The following is a 24,623-nucleotide window of genomic DNA, read 5'->3' on the forward strand; positions in this document are numbered from 1 at the left end:
GAAATATAATGGATAAAATAATCAACGCGAAGGACGGCGAACATTGTAAATTGATAAGACACTTAATAAGAAGCTTTACCGGTACGTTTCCCCACAATGAGACGACGTGTTGTATTAAACGCTACTCAACTTCTGGACATTTTCTTGGTGTCATAACTCATAAAGAAATTGTTTAGCGGGCAAGAATTATCCACTCGGTGTCCAGCACCGTATTTGGCTTGGTCTCTTTCCAAAGCAGTTTGGACACAGTCAGTTTGAACAATTTTAGTTGGCTAGGTCCATCCCGAGCGGATCTGGGCTTCCAGGAAGGAGCAGCGTATGTCTTGTATCGCTGTAATTAGAGTCTTATGTGCCTAGAAATAAAGTAAGTGAAAAACGTGTAAAAAAGTAGGCTAAGGTTCTAGAGGTTAAGGTGAACGCTCGACAACATGGGTGTGAGGACGGCTTCTATTTTGGTGCTATTATGCTCGATCCCCGGCAGTGATATAATTAAAAGAAGGTAAGTGAATCACACGGCAGTGAACTCAAAATACCTTAAATGGCGCTTGAGTTTTGTTAGCCATTCTGACAATGTAATTACACCCTTTAGAGAAATCTCTCATTCTCTTCATTGCCCTTTTAAACACAGCCCGGAGAACGCGGTGCTCTGCCTGCTAATGTTAACACTCGGTCATCAATCACCATCACCACGAGCTACTGCGGCATAGCCTACCTTACTGTAATGCGTTACACTTTTAAAAAAAAAAAAGGGGGGGGGGGGGGTAGGGGCTTCTTCAACGTCCGCTCCTCCACAAATTTCAGCCATATTGCTGCAGGACAGATTTCAGTGAGGTTTTAACTTTCCTCCAGAAAACACTTCTTTTTTTAAAATTTTATTTATTTTAAACCAATGTGGATCGCATTGAAATTCTAAAACATAACAAGGTCTGATTGCCTAGCCTCATTTCGCCAGTTCTTTTTTTTTTTTTTTCTCTGTACGCATCCAGTGCTTGCCTACCGCAGAACCCATGTTCTAATTAAAGCTCTCTCGATCCAGAACAATAGCCGGCTGGATTCGTGCCAGACTCGCTGCTCATAATTTCCCCAAGCTACTGATACAAAAATATATGCAAAAAAAAAAAAAAAAAAGTCAAAAATATTGCTAGTGGTGTATCCAAAAGGCAAAATGCAACCTGAACATGCAGCCTGAAAAAATATATCCCATGATGCTCAATCGTGCAGAAAAACAGCTGATCAGTTACAGAAATAATAAATACGTAAATGGTTGTGTTTTTATATATATATATATATATATGTGTGTGTGTGTGCTCAGTTTCGAACAATTGCTATAGGAATTCATACAAATGCTCTATAACGTTTCCTTTTTTTTTTTTTTTTATCCCTAAGCGCAAACACATTAAGATGGGGGAGAAAAACCGCTACAGCTAATGACAAGGCCAGCTTCAATTTTGGGTGCAGTCTCACAGAGCCGAGCCGACAGCCTATTCGCATAATCTCTCTCCCTGAATGAAGGATGGTGAGAGGAATACTAAAAAGTCTCCCGGAGATCCAGAAGGACTCTTCTCCTCCATGTTATCCAATAAATACTTTCGCTCGGTAAATGTTTGCTAAGACTCCCAGACATGAACTTCTTGGAGCTCTTCCAGGTGAAAGCCTGATTAAGGGTTAGGGCTGGGGAAATTCCCATGACTGTAAAAATTCAGATAAAAGTGAGATAAAGTGAAAGTAATAAAATATGGGTAAAAAACGTTAGGAAACATGCAGTCATATCAGAACTTGGGTTACTTTCGTTACCCAGAACAATTGCTGACTGGATCAGTTCCACGCTCATTAGTCAGAGCTACAGCCACCCACACAAGAGACCGAATCTGCACACTGTACAAAATGAAATGCCGATATTGGGTGAACTTAGAAAAGCTCACTTTTTTTTTTTGGTTTTTATTTGCCAAGGAAATAAAGTTGTTTTTTTTCCCCCCGCTGTATACGCAATTAATAGCTTACTTCGGAATACTGACATCGGAGAAATGATCAAATGTTACTTTATGGAAAAGTGAGGCTGAGAGAAAGATCCACAAAGTAAAACCTGATTTAATGTGATCCTGTCAATTCTTAGCAAACACCATGCTACGCTGAATACTAGTACAGGTTTAAGTAAATCCACCTGCGCACCTCTTCATACTTGCGATTATCCACTCGGTCACTCATGCGGCGGCGGTGCACTGTCTAAAATCGAGCCTCATTTCATGTTCACATCTGAATGGGGGGGGGGGGGGTGTGATCTCGATGACCGTAGCACGGTTGCTGGTCCCAGACGGGATTATTTCAGAAACTGCAGATCTCACACACAAGCATATATATTATATACATAAATACATTCAGTGAGCCACAGTTCTGTGCCTCGTTTATGAAAGAGGTAAGAGAAGAACGGCTAGACTGTTTCGATGGAACATGAACGCTACAGTAACTCAAATGATCACTCTTTACAAACGTGTTGAGCAAAAAAGCATCTCAAAACACACAACATGCTGGGTTATAACAGCGGAAGACCAGATCGGGTTCTACTCAAGACTGGAAAACGTCACCTGGTCTGATGAAGCTCGATTTCTACTGCACGTGTCAGCGTCTGGACTTTGCATCAACAGCATGAATCCGTGCTCCTAACCTGTCAACAGTTCATGCTGCTGCTGCTGCTGCTGGTGTAATGGTGTGGGGAATGTTTCCTTTGTGTACATTAGGCCTCTCATACGGGTCATGCGGTGTCACTGAACGACACAGACTATCCGAGTGCGTGTGCATGGCTTCATGGCCGTGTTACAGCGGGCAAGCGGATGCTGACGCGATCGCGAGGAGAGTTCATTAAGCGGTTCACATTGAACACACATCCGAATCGAGGGGTGGGATCGTAGTCACAAAACAGGTCATCGATCAGATGTGTGAACAGTACGATCCGGGCAAAACCGAAAGGGCAGAAACTAAAACGAAAACCTGAATAGCGATAAACAACAAACGGCTTGGTACGGTCAGGTACTTCGCAATAAGACCGAAGTCCTTAAATATTGTGTGTGGTGATTGTGTATAAAGTCCACGCATGTTGGGAAGTGTAGTCTTCGTCGGCCATGTGAGTAGGCTGAGGTGTGTCCTGGGAGACTCTCTGACCTGACAGGCCACGATTTAGCCATCTTATAGTGGCTACTTCCAGCATGATTAGTGCTTCTACATTGTACTATTATAGTGCTCCATTCATATTTATGGCATCACTTTCTCAGTCGCAATAATCATATCAAAATAAAAGAGTCGCTGAGCCATTTCCAATAGAAGTTTTTTTTAGTCCTTGAGGTATTATTAGAAATAAGAGTACCCCATCTATTCAATTACTTTTCAATTCCATTGCGTTATTTTATTGTGCGAACACTGTGATTGTTACCACAAAGCTTTTAGGAAAAATTGCCTTACTTCAGATTTTCCATTCGGTTTTTCGGGAAAATGGGACAAGCCCCGTCTGCTAAATTCACCGAATGACACGAGCCGTATTCTCTACAGCCACGAATCAATCCCGGTCTCACCTGCTGCAGAGCTTTCCCCACTCGAAAAAGGACGACTTTACTGATGCAACCCTGTACAAAACCTGCCACACAAAACGTAATTTAGCTCCCAAAGGCCCATTTCTTCCAGCCTGCCTCCAGCTTCTGCAGTCTTTCTCTTGCTCTGTCCTCCTACAGAAAGCTGACTGACAGGCCATATTTCAAAGCAGAGATCAATTCCTCTGCAAGGGAAAGAAAAAAAAAAAAAGCCAATAACAGAGAAGCAATGCAAATGTGGTACCAGATCCGTCAGCAGCTCCCCTCTCTGACGCCTTTGTGTCATTAGTCAGGATAATTAATCCTCAACTATCTGTTGGTTCTAGCCACAGGCAATGCACACTTTCTGCGGTGACTTTAATGATCGCGACAAGACACAACTTTGCTCAGAGACCACTTGGAGGGCCATTTTGATGAAGGGAAATAAAACAGACTGGTATGTAGTTCATTCAGGCATGCCCTCAGCTCTGCGTAGTAAACCCACAATGATGGCTTGGGAGGCTCTGACAGGATTGCGCAATTTACAACGGGACGAATTCTTTCAGGAAATCGGCGGAAAGATTTGCGTTTTCCCGTATAGCATTCTCACAACTTACCTTTGAGTCATGAGGCTGGTGGGGAATTAGCAGAATAATAATAATAATAATAATAATAATAATGAGAAAATAAGTTGGTAGTACAGGGCATGAGATTGACAAAATTTTAATATTATATACACCGTGCAGTTGTGTATTCAACAGTATCGCAATAGTCACAAATTAATTTGCACTGAATTCATTAAGTCGAATTAATGGATCCATTCATTTGAATTTTATTATGTTGCGTGCATTTTCTTTTGTGTCCTGCTTTGACATGCTGTTCGAAACACCGGCCAATTTGCAAAGCCACCAGACCATTTAAAGTCCTGATTCGAAATCAAATTGCCTTTTAATTGGATACGCATAACGAATTGGCCGAACGCGGCATGTGTGATAGAATGGGAATGATACCATTCAACTGTACTTTTCAGATGTACCGCTGGCGTAATTGATCATACGGTAAGTGAAACGAACGGCTCTCACCTTGTCCCGGTTCTCCTCCAGCCAGTCCCTCACGGTGTTCAGGGCGATGTCGGCAGCCGGCTCATTGGGAAAACCTGTCCGGGAAGATGCAGAGAGATTGAATTCATGCAACACAAAACGTCTAGCGCTTAAATCCCACAGGAGAACACAGCCCCGTGTCTATTCACCTGCCTGAACTGACACACTTTCCAACAACTCCAACAAGCACGCGCCGATCCCTCATTGATTGGATCGTGTTTATTCGCTCCAAAAATGACTTCCCCCCCAAGGCCTGAAAGCTAAATTGCTCTATAATTTCGGCAAGCTGCCACTCAGGACGCACGCTTCCTCGTCGCTAAACGTCTACAAACATGGCTCATTAGGATTTATTTATTTATTTATTTATTTATTTTAGAGGAATTTGTCACTGAATGTGGGCAGTCGTGAAAATTTACTGATCACTTTAACGTGCTGATCACTTCGACTGTCCTGGTGTCCAGGTTTGTCATTGGGGTTCGCAACAACAATGAGAAAGTAATGACATATTGACCGGGGAGCGCGAGGAATAGGGCAGCTAAGTGCCATATTAATCATTGAAACCCAGGCCGAGACGGGAAAGTGAGCGCTCTGTTAACACAGAGGTATCGATTGGGAATATATTTAGGGTGGATCACTTTTTAATAAGGAAGAAAACGGGAGAGATGGGCTGGATGCGGTGCCAGAGTTCATCTTGTATCATAATACAAATTTCACATCCCGAAACGTCCACGCATTATCACCAGGGCACAGACGGACACATTTCTGTCGCTACCCCTACCATTTCAGTATTCGTTTCCGATGGCGTCTGGTGAAGCCGCACAATTTGGGAAGCTCCAGGAGGGATGATGTCAACGGATGTTCTTTATTGTCTCGAACCTGTATGAACAAGTTCATCCTACGCCCCCGACGCAGGAGCCGATTGCGCTTCGCTGCAGGGGTACGACGACAAGTACGCCTTGGTGTCAAGTGAATGTTTGTGCGTGAGGAGAAAACGCATCCTTCAGTCTGCCTTTAGCACAAGGACTTGAAATGCAAGTTGAACAACAAATTGGCTCTCTGAGCTTCGAAATATTACTTAAAGAACAAGAATATCATAACTAACGGAAGTCCAAATATCTATGTATTCCATACTTGACCATTTCTAGCGTATAATACCACTTTATATTTATAGCAGTACTTAAATATTGAGAGGAAAATAAGATTCCTTTGAGAAATGTCCAAATTAAATTCTGCACAAAGTGCTCTTATAAAATCAATTAGCCTGACCTTCTGGCCTTACAAACAAGTGCAAAAGTTTGTATACCTTAAGGGAAAAAAGAAATAGACTCAGAAATTGAATTTATAGCAACAATACATATAGTGTGTTTGGTTTCACATACATTACTGCATTAAGTTTCTGTCTGCCCCTACCGGCACACGGTTCCCATCTGCGCAGCTGGAAATAATATGACTTTACTCCACTACTTTACTTGAACCTGAGATGCTACAAATGCTCGTTTTCCTGTATATTTTAGGCTATTGGCTCGCAACGATTAAATCGCTGCTTCTTTTTTAAACTGGTAAGTCGTGAGCAGGTCCTAGTGCGAGTTGGTCACACAAACCTAGCGGAAAATACGGTTAAGATTCAGAGCTCGGTAATAACACAAGTGAAAACAGGAACTGGCTCGTTTCACGGACATTCCACACCTTTAAATGTAACTACAAACGGATTTTTTTTTAAAAAAAATTTAAAGTATGAAGTGCATTCACTTATAAATTAAACACTGCTATTGTTGATTTTCACCCGGTCATGTTTTATTCCTTATAGAAACCACAAAGGGTGAAAACTCTCACCTTCTTAAGCACATAGTTCCTGCTCGTCATTTTAACAAACAATTTAATGTTTCCGATGTGTTTAGCTAAAGTAATAGAGTCGTATTATATCAGCCTACATTTCATTTAGATCATCAGAGAGCTATGTAAAAAAAAAAAAAAAAAAAAAAAGCTTACCTCTTCAACTTGTATACATGCAAAATAACAAATGGGTTTACACCGATATAAATTATAACTATAGGGGCTCACTATATAAAAGATGCAATATAATCTCTCTCCACTAGATGACCAACGTATTTGAGACTCACCCGTCTATAAACGAAATGCCTATATGAACGTGACTACTACTTTGAAATTTGAAATTTTAGGATACGTATGTATATACATGAAAATGTAATAAAGTGCATTTATATTTATATACAAGTAATATTTCATGTTAGACGTACAAAATTCCAAACATTTATTCCCGGAGTGGGTCTTTTTTGTGTGGCTGAAACTCAAATGCCTTCCTATTAGCACTCTTGGAATTCTTTTGTTGGAGATCAATTGTAATATTTGCCTTTTTACATTACCGATTCATTGGGAAGGGGGTGGGAGGGGGGGGGGTGCAAACCGTTCTGCACACAACACGATCTTGTTGGGGCGACAAACCAAAACGTGACCCGTGAAAAAAGGTCTTAGAAAAGCAGTGCGAAGGAAAGTGTGAAGATCTGGCTTTAGCGAGGTTGGCAATTAAAGCAAGTCCAACGTCGCGAACGCTGCCATTTCCCACCTAAACCTCTCCTGCACTTTATTACAGTACACGCGGAGAGAGAGATGGAGGGAAAGGAGGTTAGAGGAGACAGACTGTGAGATAGAGAGAGAGAGAGAGAGAGAGGGGGACAGTGTGATTGTGAGGCACTTTTCTCTGCAGGAGCAGATCGAGGAGGCTTTGGCAGAAGTGCTGGAAGAAGCCGTTAAATAATTACTGGGGCTGTCTACCGAATGACACTCCACCCGAGAACTTTAGCAAGATTTTATAACCTGGGAATGAACTTGGTGCCAAGTGATGGAACTGAGGCTTCTGGGTAGGCAAAGCTTGTCCTGAGAAAACTTGGGATACAGTGAATCAGGAAAATTAGGAAAAAAGGACTCTCTGTACATGAAACCTAAACTCTAAAACGTTCTAAAATGGATATTTAAATATGTTCTCGTCTTTCCTGCCATTTCAGTTTAAATGGGAAGTTACAGCTGTGTAGATGACAGATGAGTGAGATATAGATACCTGAATGCGATGATGGGGATAATCCATCATACACAGAAGCCTATAACAATTGAGTCAACATCAGTATAAATTGTTGACAATTATTAACATTGCGTGTTGGCACGCTGATGTGTTACTGCTTAAATGAAATAAATAACCTGGAGCGAATGGAGTACAAGACTTACAAGTTTTGGTTATTGGACCGACAATACGTCGTGCTTCGAATCGTGTTGCCGAGCAACCGTAAACTCCTTTGTACTGACACTGCAGTGACTTCCGTAAACGATAAATAATCACCTCCTTACGTGTCAAGCCTTAGATTACGTCGAGTGCCCACCGTAGAAGTCAGCATATTAGAACGAGTGCATTAATATACACACCCAGTGCTACTCTCAGAGCTGCCGTTCTAGAAAAATCCACACCTTCTGACCAATCAGATTGGAGAACTCAACAGCACTGTGATATAATCTAGATCGATAAGATAAAGGAATTCGCATAAAGGAAATCGATTAGTATGAATTTAGACCCTACTTAAAGAAGAGATTAAAAAATTTCCATGCGCTTCATTAATTGACGCTGTTCTTGTAAGTATTTGTTCACTACCTTGCGTTTCTCTTTGTTTTTTCCTAACTGCTAAAACGTCTGTCTCAGTTTAAAATGATTCCAATCATACGGTGAGGGTTAAGGCCAAGATTAAAGGTGGGCACGTTTCCTTACCACGACTTTCCACGAAGAATAAATAAATTTTTTAAAAATCACCCTCGTTCATTATAACCCGTACAAATTTCACGAAACCGGCTTTTTCTGTTTAAAGATTGCACATAACGGCGTCCTTCTTCAAGCTGTCTGTATTTAGATCCAAATATTCTGTCCAGGTGTATAATACATTACAAAGTGTATGAGAGTGTATATATGCGTGGATTAAACCTGACTACTGGACTCGAGGTGTTGCTAACAGAGGTCTCGCTCTTCACGAATTCGGTTTTCTATAACGTGTCTATTAGATTTATTAAATTCCAGTAGCAGCTTTAACTCTATTGTATGGCAGCATGTTGACACAATCGCTTGAATAACCTGGCAGCTGCAAATATCAGATAATGATCAGATTATCAGTGTACTGCCTAACACACTCTCGCTGCTCACGGTCTTTCTGACCTCACCGCCTCGGTTTTTTTTTTTAAACCTCGGGTTCTGTCCTGAAAATGACCATAATCTGTCTTCACCGTGTCTGTGCTTTCCCTCCATTCCCTAAAACTCTTTATTGACTCGCCCTCGCCGAGTACGTAACCGGCGAGGAGTCAGCGTGGAGAGATAAGGCCCCTTAAAAGGGCTCCGCTCCTAATCCCTTACAGTGACGGAGCCAGTGGCGGATCACCAACACCAGCGCGGCTCATCCCAGAGCGGTGTATATGGACATACACACGAGAGATTCCTTGGCTTACTGCTTCCTATCTCCCTTACACAGAGACAGGGGCTAAAGCCTCAGTGTCAACAACAACGCCACAGTCAACAGGAGGGACAGATAAATAGCGTGGGAGTGGGAGAGAGTAGGAGAAAGAGAGAAATGAACATTTCACTGTAGTTTGTACCGCATGTTGATTTGGCTTTATTATGACCTTAACTCTTGGCATAGGGAGAGTTTCAGAGGAAAATCGATGTGACGACATTTTCCGATTGTTACAGCCAAAGAAAGTCAGCCACAAGAAAAATAGAATACATCGGTAATCAAACAGCATGTCAGCTGTATTAATGCCCTCCATGCTGTTTATTTGCTCTGACACAACAGTTTTCACATCTCTATTTATTAGCACGTTATCATTGTTAGTGAACCTGCATTTAGCACGCCGTAGTCCCGAGATTCGTGACGGCTCTATACTTGGCTGCGACTCCTAGCGTACAGTACGTCTGGCGCTCGGTGAGAGAAAGGAAGCGCTAAAAAAAAAAAAAAAAAAAAAAAGATTACCTTTCATGTCATGAGGAAAACACGAGGAACTCACGTAACAGAACTTCAGTTCGATGGGATTCAACTACAAAACTGCAGTGGAAATAAAATAAAGGCCGACAATTCTGATCTGCACGAGGGAAATTCAAGATCATTCCATACAAAAGCTGCTGAGGTTGTAAGAGATGCTAACTCTAACGTTAACGCTAACCCTAACGTATTAAACCGTTCATAGATAATGAGGTGCTACAGATGTGCACACCTGAGATCATTTTGGGTTAGAGTGCATAACCAGAGTTAGAGAGAGAGAGATAGAGATCGAGAGAGAGAGACGGTGTGCATGTGTGGCGGAGAAAGAGGGAGGACGTGAAAGACAAAACGACTCCTTGCTGTATCTGTGCTTCGACTCCTGCCCGACTATCAATACTGATCTTGTAAGACACCAAGAGATGTCTCCCACCTCAGAAAGGAATAATCCATTTGAACCCAGGTCACGGGCCTGTGATGGATGGCTTTCACGCAGCATACTTAATAATCCATATCATATCGTCCGGCCTAGTTTGTTTATAGGTGGTACCTCTCCTGAAAGCCAAGCCAGGGGAAAGTCTACCTCTGCTAATGGGCTGGACTGAAGGATTGGACTGCCAGTGGCGAATGAGGAGTCATTTTTCTCCCAGGCCCCGACTCATCCGTCACCAGGGACATCTCTCCCTCTCTCTCTCTCTCTTTCTGTGTGTGAGAGAGGAGAAAGAGAGCGTGCTGGCTCCCACTCCTTATACATAAGCTGTGTCTCAAATAGTCAAATAGTTTACTAACTGTGCTAGTAGTGCATTTACACTTTATTAAAAAAAATTATATTTTTAAAAATGCTGAACATTTTTTTTTGCATGCTGCAGTTGCCAAAGTATGAGGGGGCGGAGTTATCAGAGGCATTTTGATTACGCAGGTATCCAGTCCATTAGCAAGACACTAAATAAAATTGATGTTCCTCTGTCAAAATGATGAGAATAAAGCCGTAATACTTAATAAACTTGGTAAATAAACTGTAAGCTTGGTTTTTATATTGGACATTCGCAGTTTCCAGATTCGCTCGTTTATTTCTCAGTAAATAAACACAAAAATGACAAAAATGTGTATTTTCTTGCTCTGGAGTGGACAGAAAACAAAGTACAACTGAAACTATTTTTAATACACATTTTGTCATTTTTGTGTTTATTTATTGAGAAATAGAAGAGAGAACCTCGAATCCGCGAATGTCCAATTTTGGCTTTTTTCACAAAATATTATGAATATTTTCTCATAATCACCACCTTTTTTTTTTTTTTTTTTTTAAATACGTGGCACTAAAACCCCATGGTATAACACAGAAAAATCTCTACAAAATATACACCAGTGATTTTAACCAGTTGAATGGGGAGCCCAGAAATTCGACTGAAGCAGCTGCATAACCTGACCCTGAATACACCTAACCTTCACTGCGTAAATATTGACGTTACTTTACGACTCGAGTCACTAATGGGTCGCAGTGCGCTACGTAAGAGCTACAGCGTCACTGTGCTATACTATGTGTAGTGAATGTGAGGCTTCATGTAGCGCAGTGGAAAATATGTAAACGTGAGCTAAATATCAGCTGACTGGTAGAGCGAGAGAGAGACTGAAATGTTAAAGTGTATGATAAAATTGTCTCCTCGGTCATCCGTTTGTTTAAGAAACTCCCTCTGCGTGCTGTTTTAGATCTGAACACGTGGTGTAGCGCTGCTGCTAATGCTAGTAACCGCTACTCTATCTATCTATTATTGCTGAATTCCTGATGTAGCCAGTGTTTATTTTCTTCATTCAGCAACCCACTTGTTGTTACTTTTCCTAAGAGAAAATAGTGCATTTCAAAAAAGAAAGCGTTTTAAGTACTCGAGTAAATAAACGACTTGTTAGAACGTGCCACTCAATTGGATTTTCATTGGTTACCTGTGCGTTTGGGGTTGGATTACTCCGTTATCCTTATCTGCGACAGAAAAGAAAAGGAAAAAAAAAAAACGGCGTGAAATTTCCCTACTAATAATTGCCTGACTTCCAGCTTTGAATACTGTAAGGACGTTTCATCTTTCCGCGGACCCTTGTTCGCCACAGAGCCGGTGATGACTGAGGGAAGACGAATCAGGATTAGAGAGGAAGCGTGCCAGAGGGACGCATTCCAGGTTATTAGGCCTTTGATCATCCTGCTCTCTCTGAGCATTTTTTTTTTGTTGTTGTTGGTTTTGTCGGCGCTCTCGCTCTCCCACCATCATCACAATTAATGAATGTGTGCGGGGAGCAAGCCGAGGCTGGAGATAAGCGTGTTTATTTATCGAGCAGGCCATTTAATGTGGCAGCGGCAGGCATGTTTTGAAGTCAAGAACTCGCTGGTGCTTCTGCAGCCATGTGAACTGAATTAAATGTGCTCTTCACTCCCATGACAGACATACACTCGGTCTTTTCCTCACATACACACACACACACACACACACACACACGGTTAAGATTAAGGTAGCACTTGTGGAGCCATAAGAGCTGAATTAAGATGTGAATGATAATGAAGAGAATCTCCATACACCGAAATACCCTTCATTTCGCTCACAGCTAATCAGGGCTATATACGAATATTCATTTTGAGCTCCTCTGTAGTGCTATACAGATAACACAGAGATACTTACTCAGCGGGCGATCTAAGACTTTAAGCCTGTGGGACAAATTCCAAGTATTTTAGAAACGCTATGCAGTACGTACGCGGTATTCATATTCACGGCATACGTGTGGTGGCCTGGTAAGACCATTCACATGCTTAAATTTCTACTATATACAGTTCTGACAACTACAAACTTTCCTAAACTGAATGATGTTTCATCTTGTTTCTCGACCGACTGCAGCGCAGGAGCATCATGGGAATTTTGACAGCTGGTATCTGATTACAAACTGAATTCGGGAGTAGATGTCACGAATCTAGACAGAAAAGCTCAAAAATATGGACGTTCGTGTGGGTAGGTGGCTTGCGAGAAATATAAAAGAGGCAACCGAGCTCATGGTAAATGGTCTGCGCTTATATGGCGCTTTTTAAACCTCAGCAGTTCCACTGGTTCTCATTCACCCATTCACACTCACACACCAGTGGTAGCAGAGCTGCCACGCAAGGTGCTAGCTTGCCATCGGGAGCAAGTTTGGGTTCGAGGACATGTGGAGTCATGTGGCCTGGGAATCGAACCTCCAACCCTACGATTAGCGGACAATCCGCTCTACCACCTGAGCCACAGCTTCCCTCAAAGTCAGCATCATCATCCTTCTCAGATTTGCTTTGCCAAGCCTGCAGTGGTGCATTCCACATTGTATTCGACTGTTCTGTCATATTAGTCCACAGAACACCACGCATGAATGGACAGAAATTGGATTCTTGAGCATGTTAAATGATGCGCTGTCATTTTTCCCCCTCATAGAAGTGTGTTTACAGCGACCCTCCTGATGCATTCTGACACGATGTCCAGCGTGTCCGCTCTACTTGATTCTGTCACTTTCAGGCACTTTGTGCTGCTGATGAGGTCTTTGTATCTTGCAGTCTAGCTTTGTAGAATTCTGCACTGTAAGTGCTTTTCGAGCTAGATCACTCCTACACTCCATTTTGAGCTGACTAGGTGATTTGATTAGCTTTATTTTTTTCCCCGCCTATTAGGTCGATTTTTTTCTCTTCACTTGTACGGCCATTTTGTCTGATATCAGTCATGGTTGATTTCATCACATCATCCTATACATTGCTAATGTTGGAGTACATCACCGACTTACTCCTGCCTTAGGTTGTTCCAAATAATAGAACTGAGGGCTTTGCTGTGAAATGTGTGATTCCCTCAATCAAATTAGACAAATTAGTTGTAGTTACACGGTGTAACCATGCTTTATACAGCCATTTGATCGCTGCAAGTCGCCAGTCGGAGTTCCTACTACTACTTGCCATAGGAACATGGGCGGCGCAACTAGCGTTCCACTTTTGACAACAAACCAATTTACTGGCGCTAAAATGAAACATTCTGGAGGGGGAGCCATCTAATATAAAATTCACCAGTGTATATATGCATCATATCCGACGAGGTGAAGGAGAAGCAGCGTGTGCGCTTTGCCATCGCAGCCATCTATTTGCGGCAAAAGCGCAAGCGCCAATTAGCTTAGCTTAGCTTATGGTCTTGGCGCTTTCGAAAAAAAAATACGAGTAACGAGAAACACTCACTGTTTGTTGCAATTGAGCAAATTCCCAGAGTAGCTCCTATCTCAGTAAGTGATCGTCCCCATCAGGGTGTTATTCACTACATGTTCGATAGTGACCAAGACCCGGACCGCGGCTCTTCGGCCGTGGCCTCCGTGTTTCCTGGGTGAAGGGACACTTCACCCAAGACGAGCGCTACACTGGGATTTTGCTCGATTGCAACAAAAAGCGAGTGCGTTTCATTATTATTTCTAATATTATTATTCTGCTTTAAACCCTCTAAGATCCTAAGCTAAGCAAAGTGCGGCTTATGCCGCTGCTTCTGCTAGTGAGCACGTGTGGCTAAGGATCAGGTGTGCTTTACTGTTGGTACATTACAGGTTGATTTCATTTCGGTTCATCAAAAGGAGGAAGAAATTTCAGTTCAGGAAGTAACTGTAGTGCACATCAGTAATAAGAGTAGAAAATTAAGCCCAGGTCGCATTCTTTTCAGAGTTATAAGACAAAAGGCTTTCATCAGCCATACAAGCAAAGTGCTTCTAAAGCTGTCGCAGAAAAAAATCTAATCAAGTCTCATTTTGGCAGCTTGTTATGCATCAGACCCAACTATTAATAGCAATGTTTTTGTTTAAGACGTGGATCGTTCACGGGACAACGAACCGAAACCCATCATGACTTATGGAACTGCTAGAACCAAGCCGTTCCTTCCCAGTTGTTCATCTTAAAGCAGGTTATTCAGCACCTACAGAGAATTCTATAGTAACAGAAATAAAGCGAAGAGGAAAGACGTGTAGATACAACAGTGAGAAACGTCTGGACCTGCAGCAGCTCCAGGAAGTATAAGCGGGAAAGAGTTTTTTTTTTAGAATACAGACACTTTTTCAGACAAATTATTCTTGTAAATCCTTCTCTCTCACTCTTACTGCACAACCGCCAGCCCCACGGAAATTCATAAACATATCAAATAAACTGGGCTTACCGTAAATTCCTGTCGATATGCACGGAAAGGCCTGCAAAAGAAGTCAGAAAAGCCGACTGTTAGGAAGAACGCACGAAGAGATCATCAACACAACTGGTTTTGATTGACACATACCCAGACACATTTGGAACCCGTGAGAAAAGGGTTAGAGAAACTGGCGAAAATAACAAGTTCCCTTTGTTTTTCTTTTCCCACCAATGACACCATGCCTGAATTTCATTATCATCAATCTTACTGAGGTTCCACCATATGGCCTGCGTGAGTCAGAACAGATCTAATGTTGATCTAATAAGAGAACGTTCACAAGCACAAACAGCGCTAATTACTAACGCAGACCGACACAGAACACAAAATTATTCCCTAACGTTAAGAGCGTGAGAACCCGAACACGCCGGTTATGAATCTTTACCCGCGCACATCGGTGGTCTCGGGACCGGTACAGGATCACTTTGCGGAAAATGACTCGGAGAACGGTGCGACGGTGATGATTTCAGCAGCGATGCTTGGTGCACGGGTATAAATCTGCCAGAACTCGGGGGGAAAAAAAAAAACGGACAGAGAACACAAACTCCTCACAACTGGAATGTACTTCTGCTATTCCTCTGAAGAGCAATAAAACACTCACGCTGCAATGGAAAACTCCCGCGCTGCAACACAGATGATCTGATGTCCTCCTACCAGAACTATAATAATAGGCAGTTAAACGCCTATGAAAATAGGCAGTCATACAGATATTTCAGATGGTTTAAAAGACTTTTTAAGTAGATCTTCGCTCACTTGGGGGGCAAGCAGATTCATTTATAGTTGAGAGAAAACAACAACAACAACAATTTCTTATTGACCTTTCACGAAACAAAATTTGTAATTTGGCAGAAAGTTAAAAAAAAAAAAAAATGAATTAGCGTACAGAGATGATGTACAGATGATGGGGAGAACTATTCTGCTTAAACACAATGAAAAAAAAGCCTTTCCTGCTAGCACAATACGCAATCTCGCATTTAAAACCAAGACAAAATAAACCAATACATAACTAGACTGAAAGAATATTTCTGCTTGCGAGGAGAGAAAACCACAGTTCATAGACAATACGGTTTTTGTTTCAGAGCGCAGACATGTGGAACTTTGACTGTGAAACCAACACCGGGATTAGCATCACGATGTTCAGTACTACGGCAAAACCGATGCGTTACCAGCTATCAAGTCTGAACATTCATCATCTGTTCACCGCACGGATTCGAAACACAACGTAATTCGATTAAATTAATACATTATTAAAGATTTTGTCCGAGCCAGTTTGGCGTTCTTTTGCATAACTAGCTGTTTTGTCCACAAAAATAGCAATTCAAGACTGAAACTTACAGTCTGTAATACTAGTCGTTCAGTACGTTTACACGGACGACGATATTCCGATGTTACCCCGATTAAGACGATACCCTGATTAAGAAACAAGCGTGTAAAAACATTCGTATTCGGACTCCAGATTAAAAAAGCGTGATGTCTGATGAGACTTCTTTATAATATACTACGTGACTGGATAAACGACCGGGCCTCTGACCACTAATCTCGTCTCTCATCACGGATACGTTTGAGAAGTCCCTCTCGCGTCGCATACCTACACGCACACGCCGAGGTTTGCTCTACCGGTCTCTGAAGCTTTTGATCTATTTTGGATGCCGACGAGATGTTGGGGTCGCGTCTACATTTCTGCCGCGTGAGCACGTTTTGAGCTGCACCTATACCTGCGCTTCACTTCCGAACCGACGGGGTCATTTTATTAGCTTTCCTCCCCCGCCCCACCCCCCATCAGATCTCGTCTTTCTTTACGTCTGCGATCGTGGTTCTGACGTCGTCCGTAGTGGATTTCATCAGTCGGTTGAAATAAGAGGTACTGAAATAAGAGGTACTGTATGACGGTGTTTTAATGCATGTGGTAATTAATGCAAGGGGAACGTGATGACCGGTAATGAATGAGGTAAGTCTATAATTTGCTTGACTAATCGAAAATGATTCAGAGCTAGTACTGTGGCACTTAACTGGCACCCAGTGAATGCGATGGTTGATTAAGTGGCAGCTACATTTCTAAATTCGGTGCGAACGCGGCAGAGGGACGGCCTCGTAGTTGCGGATCAGTATGCGTGGTTGCAGAGGTGAAGCTTCATGCATAATAATTCAGGACTCATGAATAATATCATAACAATTGGAATTGATCCATCGCTCAACCTGGTATCTGTGCTTGACAGGTTCAGCTCCGGTTATATTCTTTTTGCACGGGCCTGTTTGAAAGCTTATGAAACTCCTGGGCTTGGATTATTCACAGCATGAAAATTATCCGCAATCAATTTTATGAGGTTGACAGCGCTGAGAGTAAAAAATGATTGGTGGGGAATTTTCCCGCGATAATTCCACAATACGGCCGAGAAATTGCAAATTCTGAAAAAATTAAATTACTTTATTTATTTATTTTTTTTTTTTAAATCATGTCAACCCAGAGAAGTGGAAAGTGAAGGGTTTTTGTTTTTTTGGGAGCTGCTGAAGATTCCGCTTATATACCAAGTCCAACAAGATCGGACTCCCTCGCTCGAATTAGTACAGATTTTGCATTAGCTGACCTGGACGTTAAAAAATTCAGAACCTGCCTGGAAAGTTGGTTTGAGGTGATCCTAGGTCATTCTCCCTGAGATCTAGAAATCCACAAACACACACACACACAACCTGTGCGCCTGCAGCTAAATGTCCGCCATGTACACTACAGGAGATGTAGCCTTAGTAGCGAAGCACTAAGAGGATAATGCTAGATTAGCTACACTGTTTTTTTTTTTTTAAAAAAAAAAAAAAAAGGCTGTGTGGAGTAAACAATGCTGAAACAGGAACAATACAATACAATCTCCAAAGATTTATGCTTATGGTTGGGAAGATTTCCTGCAGCGATCATGGTGAAACAGCACTCAGATGGGAAAAGCTGCAAAGCCATAGCAAAGACCTTAAACATTCCTTCAGTGCAACCGGTTTGATAACATGCAGTTAAGACTATAATACGGTTAAGACGTTAGACTACTGATCGGCAGGTTGCGAGTTCAAACCCCTGCACTGCCAGGCTGCCACCGTTGGTCCTTTGACCAAGGCCCCTAATCCTCAACTGCTCAGATGTATAAATGACATCAACGTAAGTCGCTCTGGATAAGGGCGTCTGCCAAATGTAAATGTCCCAGCGTGCTCTCAGACAAATAAGGGAGGTAAGAGAGAGGCCAACGGTTGCGCGGAAAGAGTTGCAGGACGACCTGAAAGCAGCAGTTACACAGAGAACTAAAAGCAATGAACTGTAAACATAAAATATTCTACTCTTGTGTTTGGAGAAGCAAGCTGAAGTACCCCCAAATTAAGTAGAGATGTGGGAGCATCATGACATGGTGCTGCTTCTCTACAAATGGTACTGGAGCATTACACGTCATGGAAAGGTTTGAGGAGCATCAAGGTGTGTTTTGGCAAAATTCAGATGAGCCTTCATGTTCTTCTGGGTTAGCAGTGGTTTTCGCCTCACCGCTCGTCCATGGATGCCATTTTTGCCCCGTGTCTTTCTGATAGTGGAGTCATGAACAGTGACCTTTATTGATGCAAGAGCGGCCTGTAGTTCCTTTGATGTTGTCCTTGGTTCTTTTGGGATTTCCTGTACGAGTCGTTGCTGTGCTCCTGGAAGAATTTTGGAAAGTCAGCCACATCTGTGAAGGTTCGCTACTGTGCCGGGTTTTTCCACTTGGAGATAACGGCTCTCGCTGTGGTTCTTTGGAGTCCCAGAGCCTTTGAAATAGCTTTCTAACCGTTCCCAGACTGATGTATTTCAATCACCTTCTTCCTCATCATTTCTGGAATTTTTTCAACTTTGGCGTCGTGTGTTACTCACTAAGACCTTTTAACCAACTTCACGCTGTTGAAAAAGTTCTTTTTAAGTGTTGATGTGATTGAACAGGGTTTGCAGTAATCAGGACGGGCTGCGTCTAGTCCAGCTGAACCCTGTTATGAATGCACTTTCATAGATTTGGGAAATTACTAACTACAGGGGGAAAATACATTTTCACACAGGCCCAGTTGGTACCGGAGAGCTGTTTCGCTTCAATAAATAACATGATCATTTGAAAACTCTATTTTGTGTTTACTCAGGTCGCCTTTGTTTTAATTTCTGAATGAATTTAGCACGAGATGTACACAAAAACTGAAGAAATCAGGATGGGGGCAAATACTTTTTTCCACAGCACTGTACTTCCCTATGAGGTTTTTTTGTTTGTTTGTTTTTAACTTTTTGTTGTTTATGCGTACATTCATATTCATAAGTACTTTATGTGTGTAAATGTGAAGCAGATGTATGCACTGGAAGCATATTAACCAACAAACCAAAACATGTCTGAATATTTATTTCCCCTCACGGTACGGTCTACAGACCAAATGAACAAAAAATATTCGCATATAAGGAAAATGTGAGCATTGAGGATAATAAAACAAACAAACAAACAAACAAACACACACACAAACAAACCACAACTTGTCATGTTACTGAAAAGCACAGAGTCGTGAACACTCTCCTGTAGTGGAAAACTTCCCGACCGTCACAAAGCCCTGACACTGAAGACTCCTTCCAAAATGTCCGCCATTTCAAGTGAATGAGCTGTTACTATAGAAACAGTTAACGGGTTCGAACCTATTCGATTAACGAACACCTTCTGACCAATCGGATTTGAGGATTCGACACCGCTGTGCTATCATTAACAAATCAACACCGTCTCGTCTGCTTGGCAGCGCGAGCGTGTGTGCTGGATGAGATTCTGTCTGCGTGTGCGTTTAAGCCAACAAGGACGTTATCCTCTACGATTTCATTTGGAAAATCATTATTTGTATCGTGTCGTCTTTACCAAGTACCACTTAGTGAACAACACAAATTCGGTTATTTGGTTCATTGCAACCTAACGTGACTTAATTGCCCAACTGCTCCATAAAGCAGGCAATTAAAATGACTTTCTGCAAATATTCAGGCCACTAAAAGTAATGGCATCTCTTTTCCTTTTCATTACATAACACACATTGCAAATACCATCTTGCTTCTACTAATGTGAATTATTACCATATGGGCCGCTGTCATAACAGAAAATGGACTAAAGCAACACTGGGGGGGAAAAAAGCAGACCATCTCTGTTATTTATGGCCATCTTTTTTTATTTTTTTTTTTACTTTAAAGATTAAAAGCTTACCATACAATAATAGTTCTGGCTCGGCAGCACTTTGTGCCAGACAGATTGCTCAGGAGTGGATTTATAACTAGGAATATCGTAATTTTTCTTAAATTCCGAGCTCCGTAGGCCTGTGCCACATTACTTATGCAAAGAACTCATTTTTCTATGAGCAAAAAAAAAAAAAGAAGAAAAGGGGGGGGGGGGGAGAAGAAAAAAAAAAAAAAAAAGGTGCGACCATAGCACTAATACAGCTGGGTGATAAATAAATGTGAAAACTCCATGCACTTAATTTGCAAAACAGAAATATTAGCCAAAGTGTGTGCTAAAACGCTGGAGAACAGAGCGGCGCAAATTCTGACCCTGTGAATGTGTGATTAATAAAAGCTGATAATATGTAAAGCGGGGGAGGGGGGGGGGGTTATGTAAAAAAAAAAAAAAAAAAAAATTAGAAAGACAATGAGGAAAATAATGAATTAATGAAATAATAAATAAGTCAATAAAAAGTTCGCATTTCCCCCCCCCACACGCTCCAATAAGGCTGTAATTGTGCTAATTCTGTGAGGGGGAAAAAAAAAAGTCAACAAAAATAGCGGGTAACAGCTGCGTAAATCAGACGCAACGTGTGCTTTCAGTGAGCGTCGGATTATGCGTTTTACGTACCGCTATAAAACGGCGCCGTTCAATTAAGACATCACAGAGCGCATACGCGGACGTTCACGTGGACCTTTTCCAAGCGCGGTGGTGGTTTTAATCGTTTCTGCTGCTTTGTGTCGAACCTCACGCTGTCAGGATCGATACTTTTTAGACTTCCTTCCGCCTGAGCCGTGACCTTTCCGTGCGGCCGTCTCGCTCTGACTCGAACTCTCTGTGAAGTGCAGAGCGCGGGGCCGTTTTTAGACATGCTGTAAAAGCTACCCGGGGAAATAAAAAGTACATCCATACGAATAAAACGCACCTTATAGGAAAATATATAGCCGGGCCTTGTTGTTGTTGTTTCCGGAGCAGATTCTCCATCTATAACCGAACGATTCGATATGGATCGTCGTTTAACGATCCAGGTGTTGATGGTATAAATGTATTTTCTAAGCACAACTGTAACACCCTCAGAGCGTCTTAGAAACGAGACTGTGAGGCGAGTCCAGTCACCTTGACTCCCGACTACAAGACATTCCTTATAAAAGTTTTTACAGACGTTATAAAACACCTGACCTGGCACCTTTTTCGGCGAGCCGGAAAATGTCACTTCCTGCCTCGGAGCGGTCAAACCCGTGGCCGTGCCGGTGTGCTGAAATCAAATGACATTTCTGTGCAGGTTTAACACGAGCCCTTTGTCTTCCCATAAATTTGTATAGAAGAATTCATCTGCAGGCCTGTAGCATTACAATTCACCAGATAATAGTGACGAGGAAGCTCTGTTCATATTGACCATGCTCTCGTAAGAGTGCATGAGCAAACAGACTTGTTTGCACACATTGATCCATATTAATTGCTAATCAACACAGAAATGGCGCTGGCACACGTAAAGCAACAGAATCATGTGCCGTGTCCTCAGCGACCCAGGAAAAACACACCTCCTACCGTCACCAATCGACTCCGCGCGCGCACGCACGCACGCTACAGCGGCCTAGCCTAGCACAAACTCTAGCGCAGCCGTGCTAACCACGCAATCTATTACACCGACGCGTTGACACGAGCCCCCCTCCGACTTATTTAACAAGTTTGACATTATTACACTGCATTGATGAGTTATGATCCCTGCCTCTCGGTTATTATTTGTGCTTCGCCAGATCATTAGGAGCGGGACAGCCGGACGGCCCGCGTGCTTCGACAGGAAAGCGCGTGCCTGCTCTTTTCTGCGCTGTATTTTATTTGCTTGTGGAAGTGTGAGGAAATTGGTCACTGGGGAAATTATCGCATCGTGAGCGTCCCTCCCGAATCAATCAAAGCTAGTCCGCATTCCTCACGGCTAATTGGAGAACCTTCCCTACACCTGAATACCTGCACACGCAAAAGAAATGAAGAAAAACAAAACGCAAGCCGATTCGCATACCGGTCAGGGGAATTAAAAACTGAAGGGACGTTTTCATCTTTTTTTTTTTTTTTTTTTTTAAAAAGGTGTTTGTGGAGAAACTCATCACGTCCCATTTCAGCGGAAATACTCTGGTTAATTCCTTACATCTTGGAATGATACGCATTTCCTATTAAATGTTCCCGTAGTTACTGAATAATTCATCATAATCCCAGACGCTGACGGGTTAAACCAATTATTTAGTCATGATTGTATTTTTTTTTTTTTTTAAACAGGCAAGTTGATTAAAACACCACTCTTTAGTTCTATTTAACTGCTAGATAAATCGTTCAAATGAGTAAATTCACTTCAAAACAGTGAAAATGTCTTGAACGTAGTATTATATACCGATGCATTTGACTATGATTCGTAGTAATTACTCTCATAATGAGATATGTTACAGAAAGTCGCCCGTATTCAAGATATTTTCACGGGCTAAGCTATTATTCTTCGCAGGGTCGAATGGGAATATTTAAGGTTGGCTTAGCGCAATAGATCGGGTTGCATTTAATAAACGCTGGCGGCTGGCGGATCGCTTTTATTGCTCTGTGCTTCGATTACTATACTTTCGCACGTCGAAAATCACGTTTTTAGGTAATCGCCAGCGGTCTGAGCAGGCTAGGGCGACGATCAGGTTGCAAGAATAAATGATATCGGTAGAAATCTGAATTTCTAATTTGCAATAAAGATCAAGAATATGTTGTGATTTCTGTACTGTGGCATTTCACTAGCATCACCGTGTACTAATATGTAGATCTTCGACATTTAAAATCGTTTCAGTGAGTTCAGAATTGGCATAATATATTAATATACCTCCCCGCCCCCCCCAAAGTGGTAAACTGGAATCACTCCCAGTTTACCACTTGTATTATTATGGTACACGAACACTCCGGTGCATCAAGGCCACGGTCAGTGAACGGCTCTCAGGGATAACGAATTCGGTGCAGTTTCACAGCCTCTGTGGTCTCCGTGTCCTTGCAACGTAAAAATGCTGAATTGCCTGCTAGTCGACAATATGGAGGTTATTCTCGTACCGTTCGGCTGTAATGTCCCGTGTGAAGGCGCCGCAGTCTATTAAAGTGTGCTCGGTTCGTGGTTTGAATCGCTTAGACAGATCCCGGGCTGGATTATGCGGAAAACGGTGCCAGGTGTATCAGAGCCGTGATGCCAGCAACAAGAAGTGCTAATTGATTGAGCAGCTGCTCTACTGGTCTTGATTAACGCTCAATGGCCACTTTTATGGATGACCAACTCTTACGCCTTCCAGCAATCTGGCAAAGAAGCTCAATATGCCGGTCAACAGCTGTAGCCATTTGACGGGGGACGTGAACTAAACACACTTTAATAGACTGCCGTGTCTTGATGTGGTGTATAGCAGCTGTGCCATGTGAGAATAACCAATAGATTTTTGATTGGCAACTTTAAGACGCATCTTAAAACAGAGCCTACGGAGGCTGGACTTAGCGTTCGTTCAATATGAAAAGGCATGTGAGAAACCTCTTGGCTTACACAAAGAGGTTTTCGCATTCGACGGCATGCGTACGCTATTAACGTTATTAAAGTCAAGCTCATCGCGTGTATCAAGATGAGCAACCGTATATTTGTTCTCTGGCCAGAATTGCCGCCTTTGTGGTTTTAAAGGCGCAGTAGATGCGCTTTTTGTTTCGTGCTGGTCGAACGTAATCGTGTAAGCAGTGGCATCAGAGCGAGTGGGTTACGCGTTTGAGAAGACGCGTCCGGAGAAGTGTTTGGGTGTGGAATGCTCGTCTCATTAACACCCTTTAACTCCACCCCCGTTCCATTCTGCTCAGAAAGGAAAACATGGCGAAATCTGGGAAGCACTCGGTGCATTTTAAAACAAAACCCGACAACGTTAAAAATCTCGATCACGAGGATCACTCAAAAACGAAAATATTGGTAGCGCTTCTTCAAGATGGAGGAACGATTACTGGTGAAGGCGAAGAAGCTGGACTAGCTTTACATAAACAAAGTAGAAACTTTAGAACCCCCCCCCCCCCACCCCCAAATCTATTGATCAGACGTAATGTAATGCTTTGGGTGAACTTTCTAGAACCTTCCTAGAAAAACCCTATGCAGCTAACATTGGAAGGTCTGCTGAGAATGTCATGAGAGCTCATTAGAAATAAACACAGGACGGCGAAGGCATTCTTGACTAGTCTCATAAATCAGTACGAGCCGGATGCCCCGTATGTTATAACTCGGCTTTTAATCGGCTGAAAGGCTAAAACGCCAACGGGAATCACGTTCGGGTAACACGATAAGGCTCTGGATAAGTGAAAAGTAATGGAATATCTTGCCTTTTAACAGCCTACCTCATTGCTTGGAAGTGATGTCATGATAAGCCTTGGTAATGCTAACGGCCACTCCCTGTCCCTGCCCAGTCTCTGGCCACTGTAGATGGGAGGTGGGTTCGGGGACCTTAATGTTGAGCTTCATCTATTTAACTGCTAATTTTGACTA

At 42.4% G+C, this 24,623-nt stretch overlaps 1 protein-coding gene across 3 annotated transcripts in view; it reads right to left on the reverse strand.

Annotated features, from left to right (window-relative positions):
* Positions 1 to 24,623, reverse strand: part of macrod2 (mono-ADP ribosylhydrolase 2) — a 608,780-nt gene that overhangs the window by 138,152 nt on the left and 446,005 nt on the right. For all 3 annotated transcript variants that reach the window (XM_053620436.1, XM_053620435.1, XM_053620434.1), the window contains exons 7-8: positions 14,856 to 14,886; positions 4,640 to 4,713 (exon numbers count right to left, since the gene is read on the reverse strand). In XM_053620436.1, coding sequence (XP_053476411.1) covers positions 4,640 to 4,713; positions 14,856 to 14,886 — 105 coding nt within the window. The remainder of the gene's footprint in view (positions 1 to 4,639; positions 4,714 to 14,855; positions 14,887 to 24,623) is intronic.

Source organism: Ictalurus furcatus, chromosome 3 (genome assembly GCF_023375685.1).
Source record: "Ictalurus furcatus strain D&B chromosome 3, Billie_1.0, whole genome shotgun sequence".
Classification (NCBI taxonomy): Eukaryota; Metazoa; Chordata; class Actinopteri; order Siluriformes; family Ictaluridae; genus Ictalurus; species Ictalurus furcatus.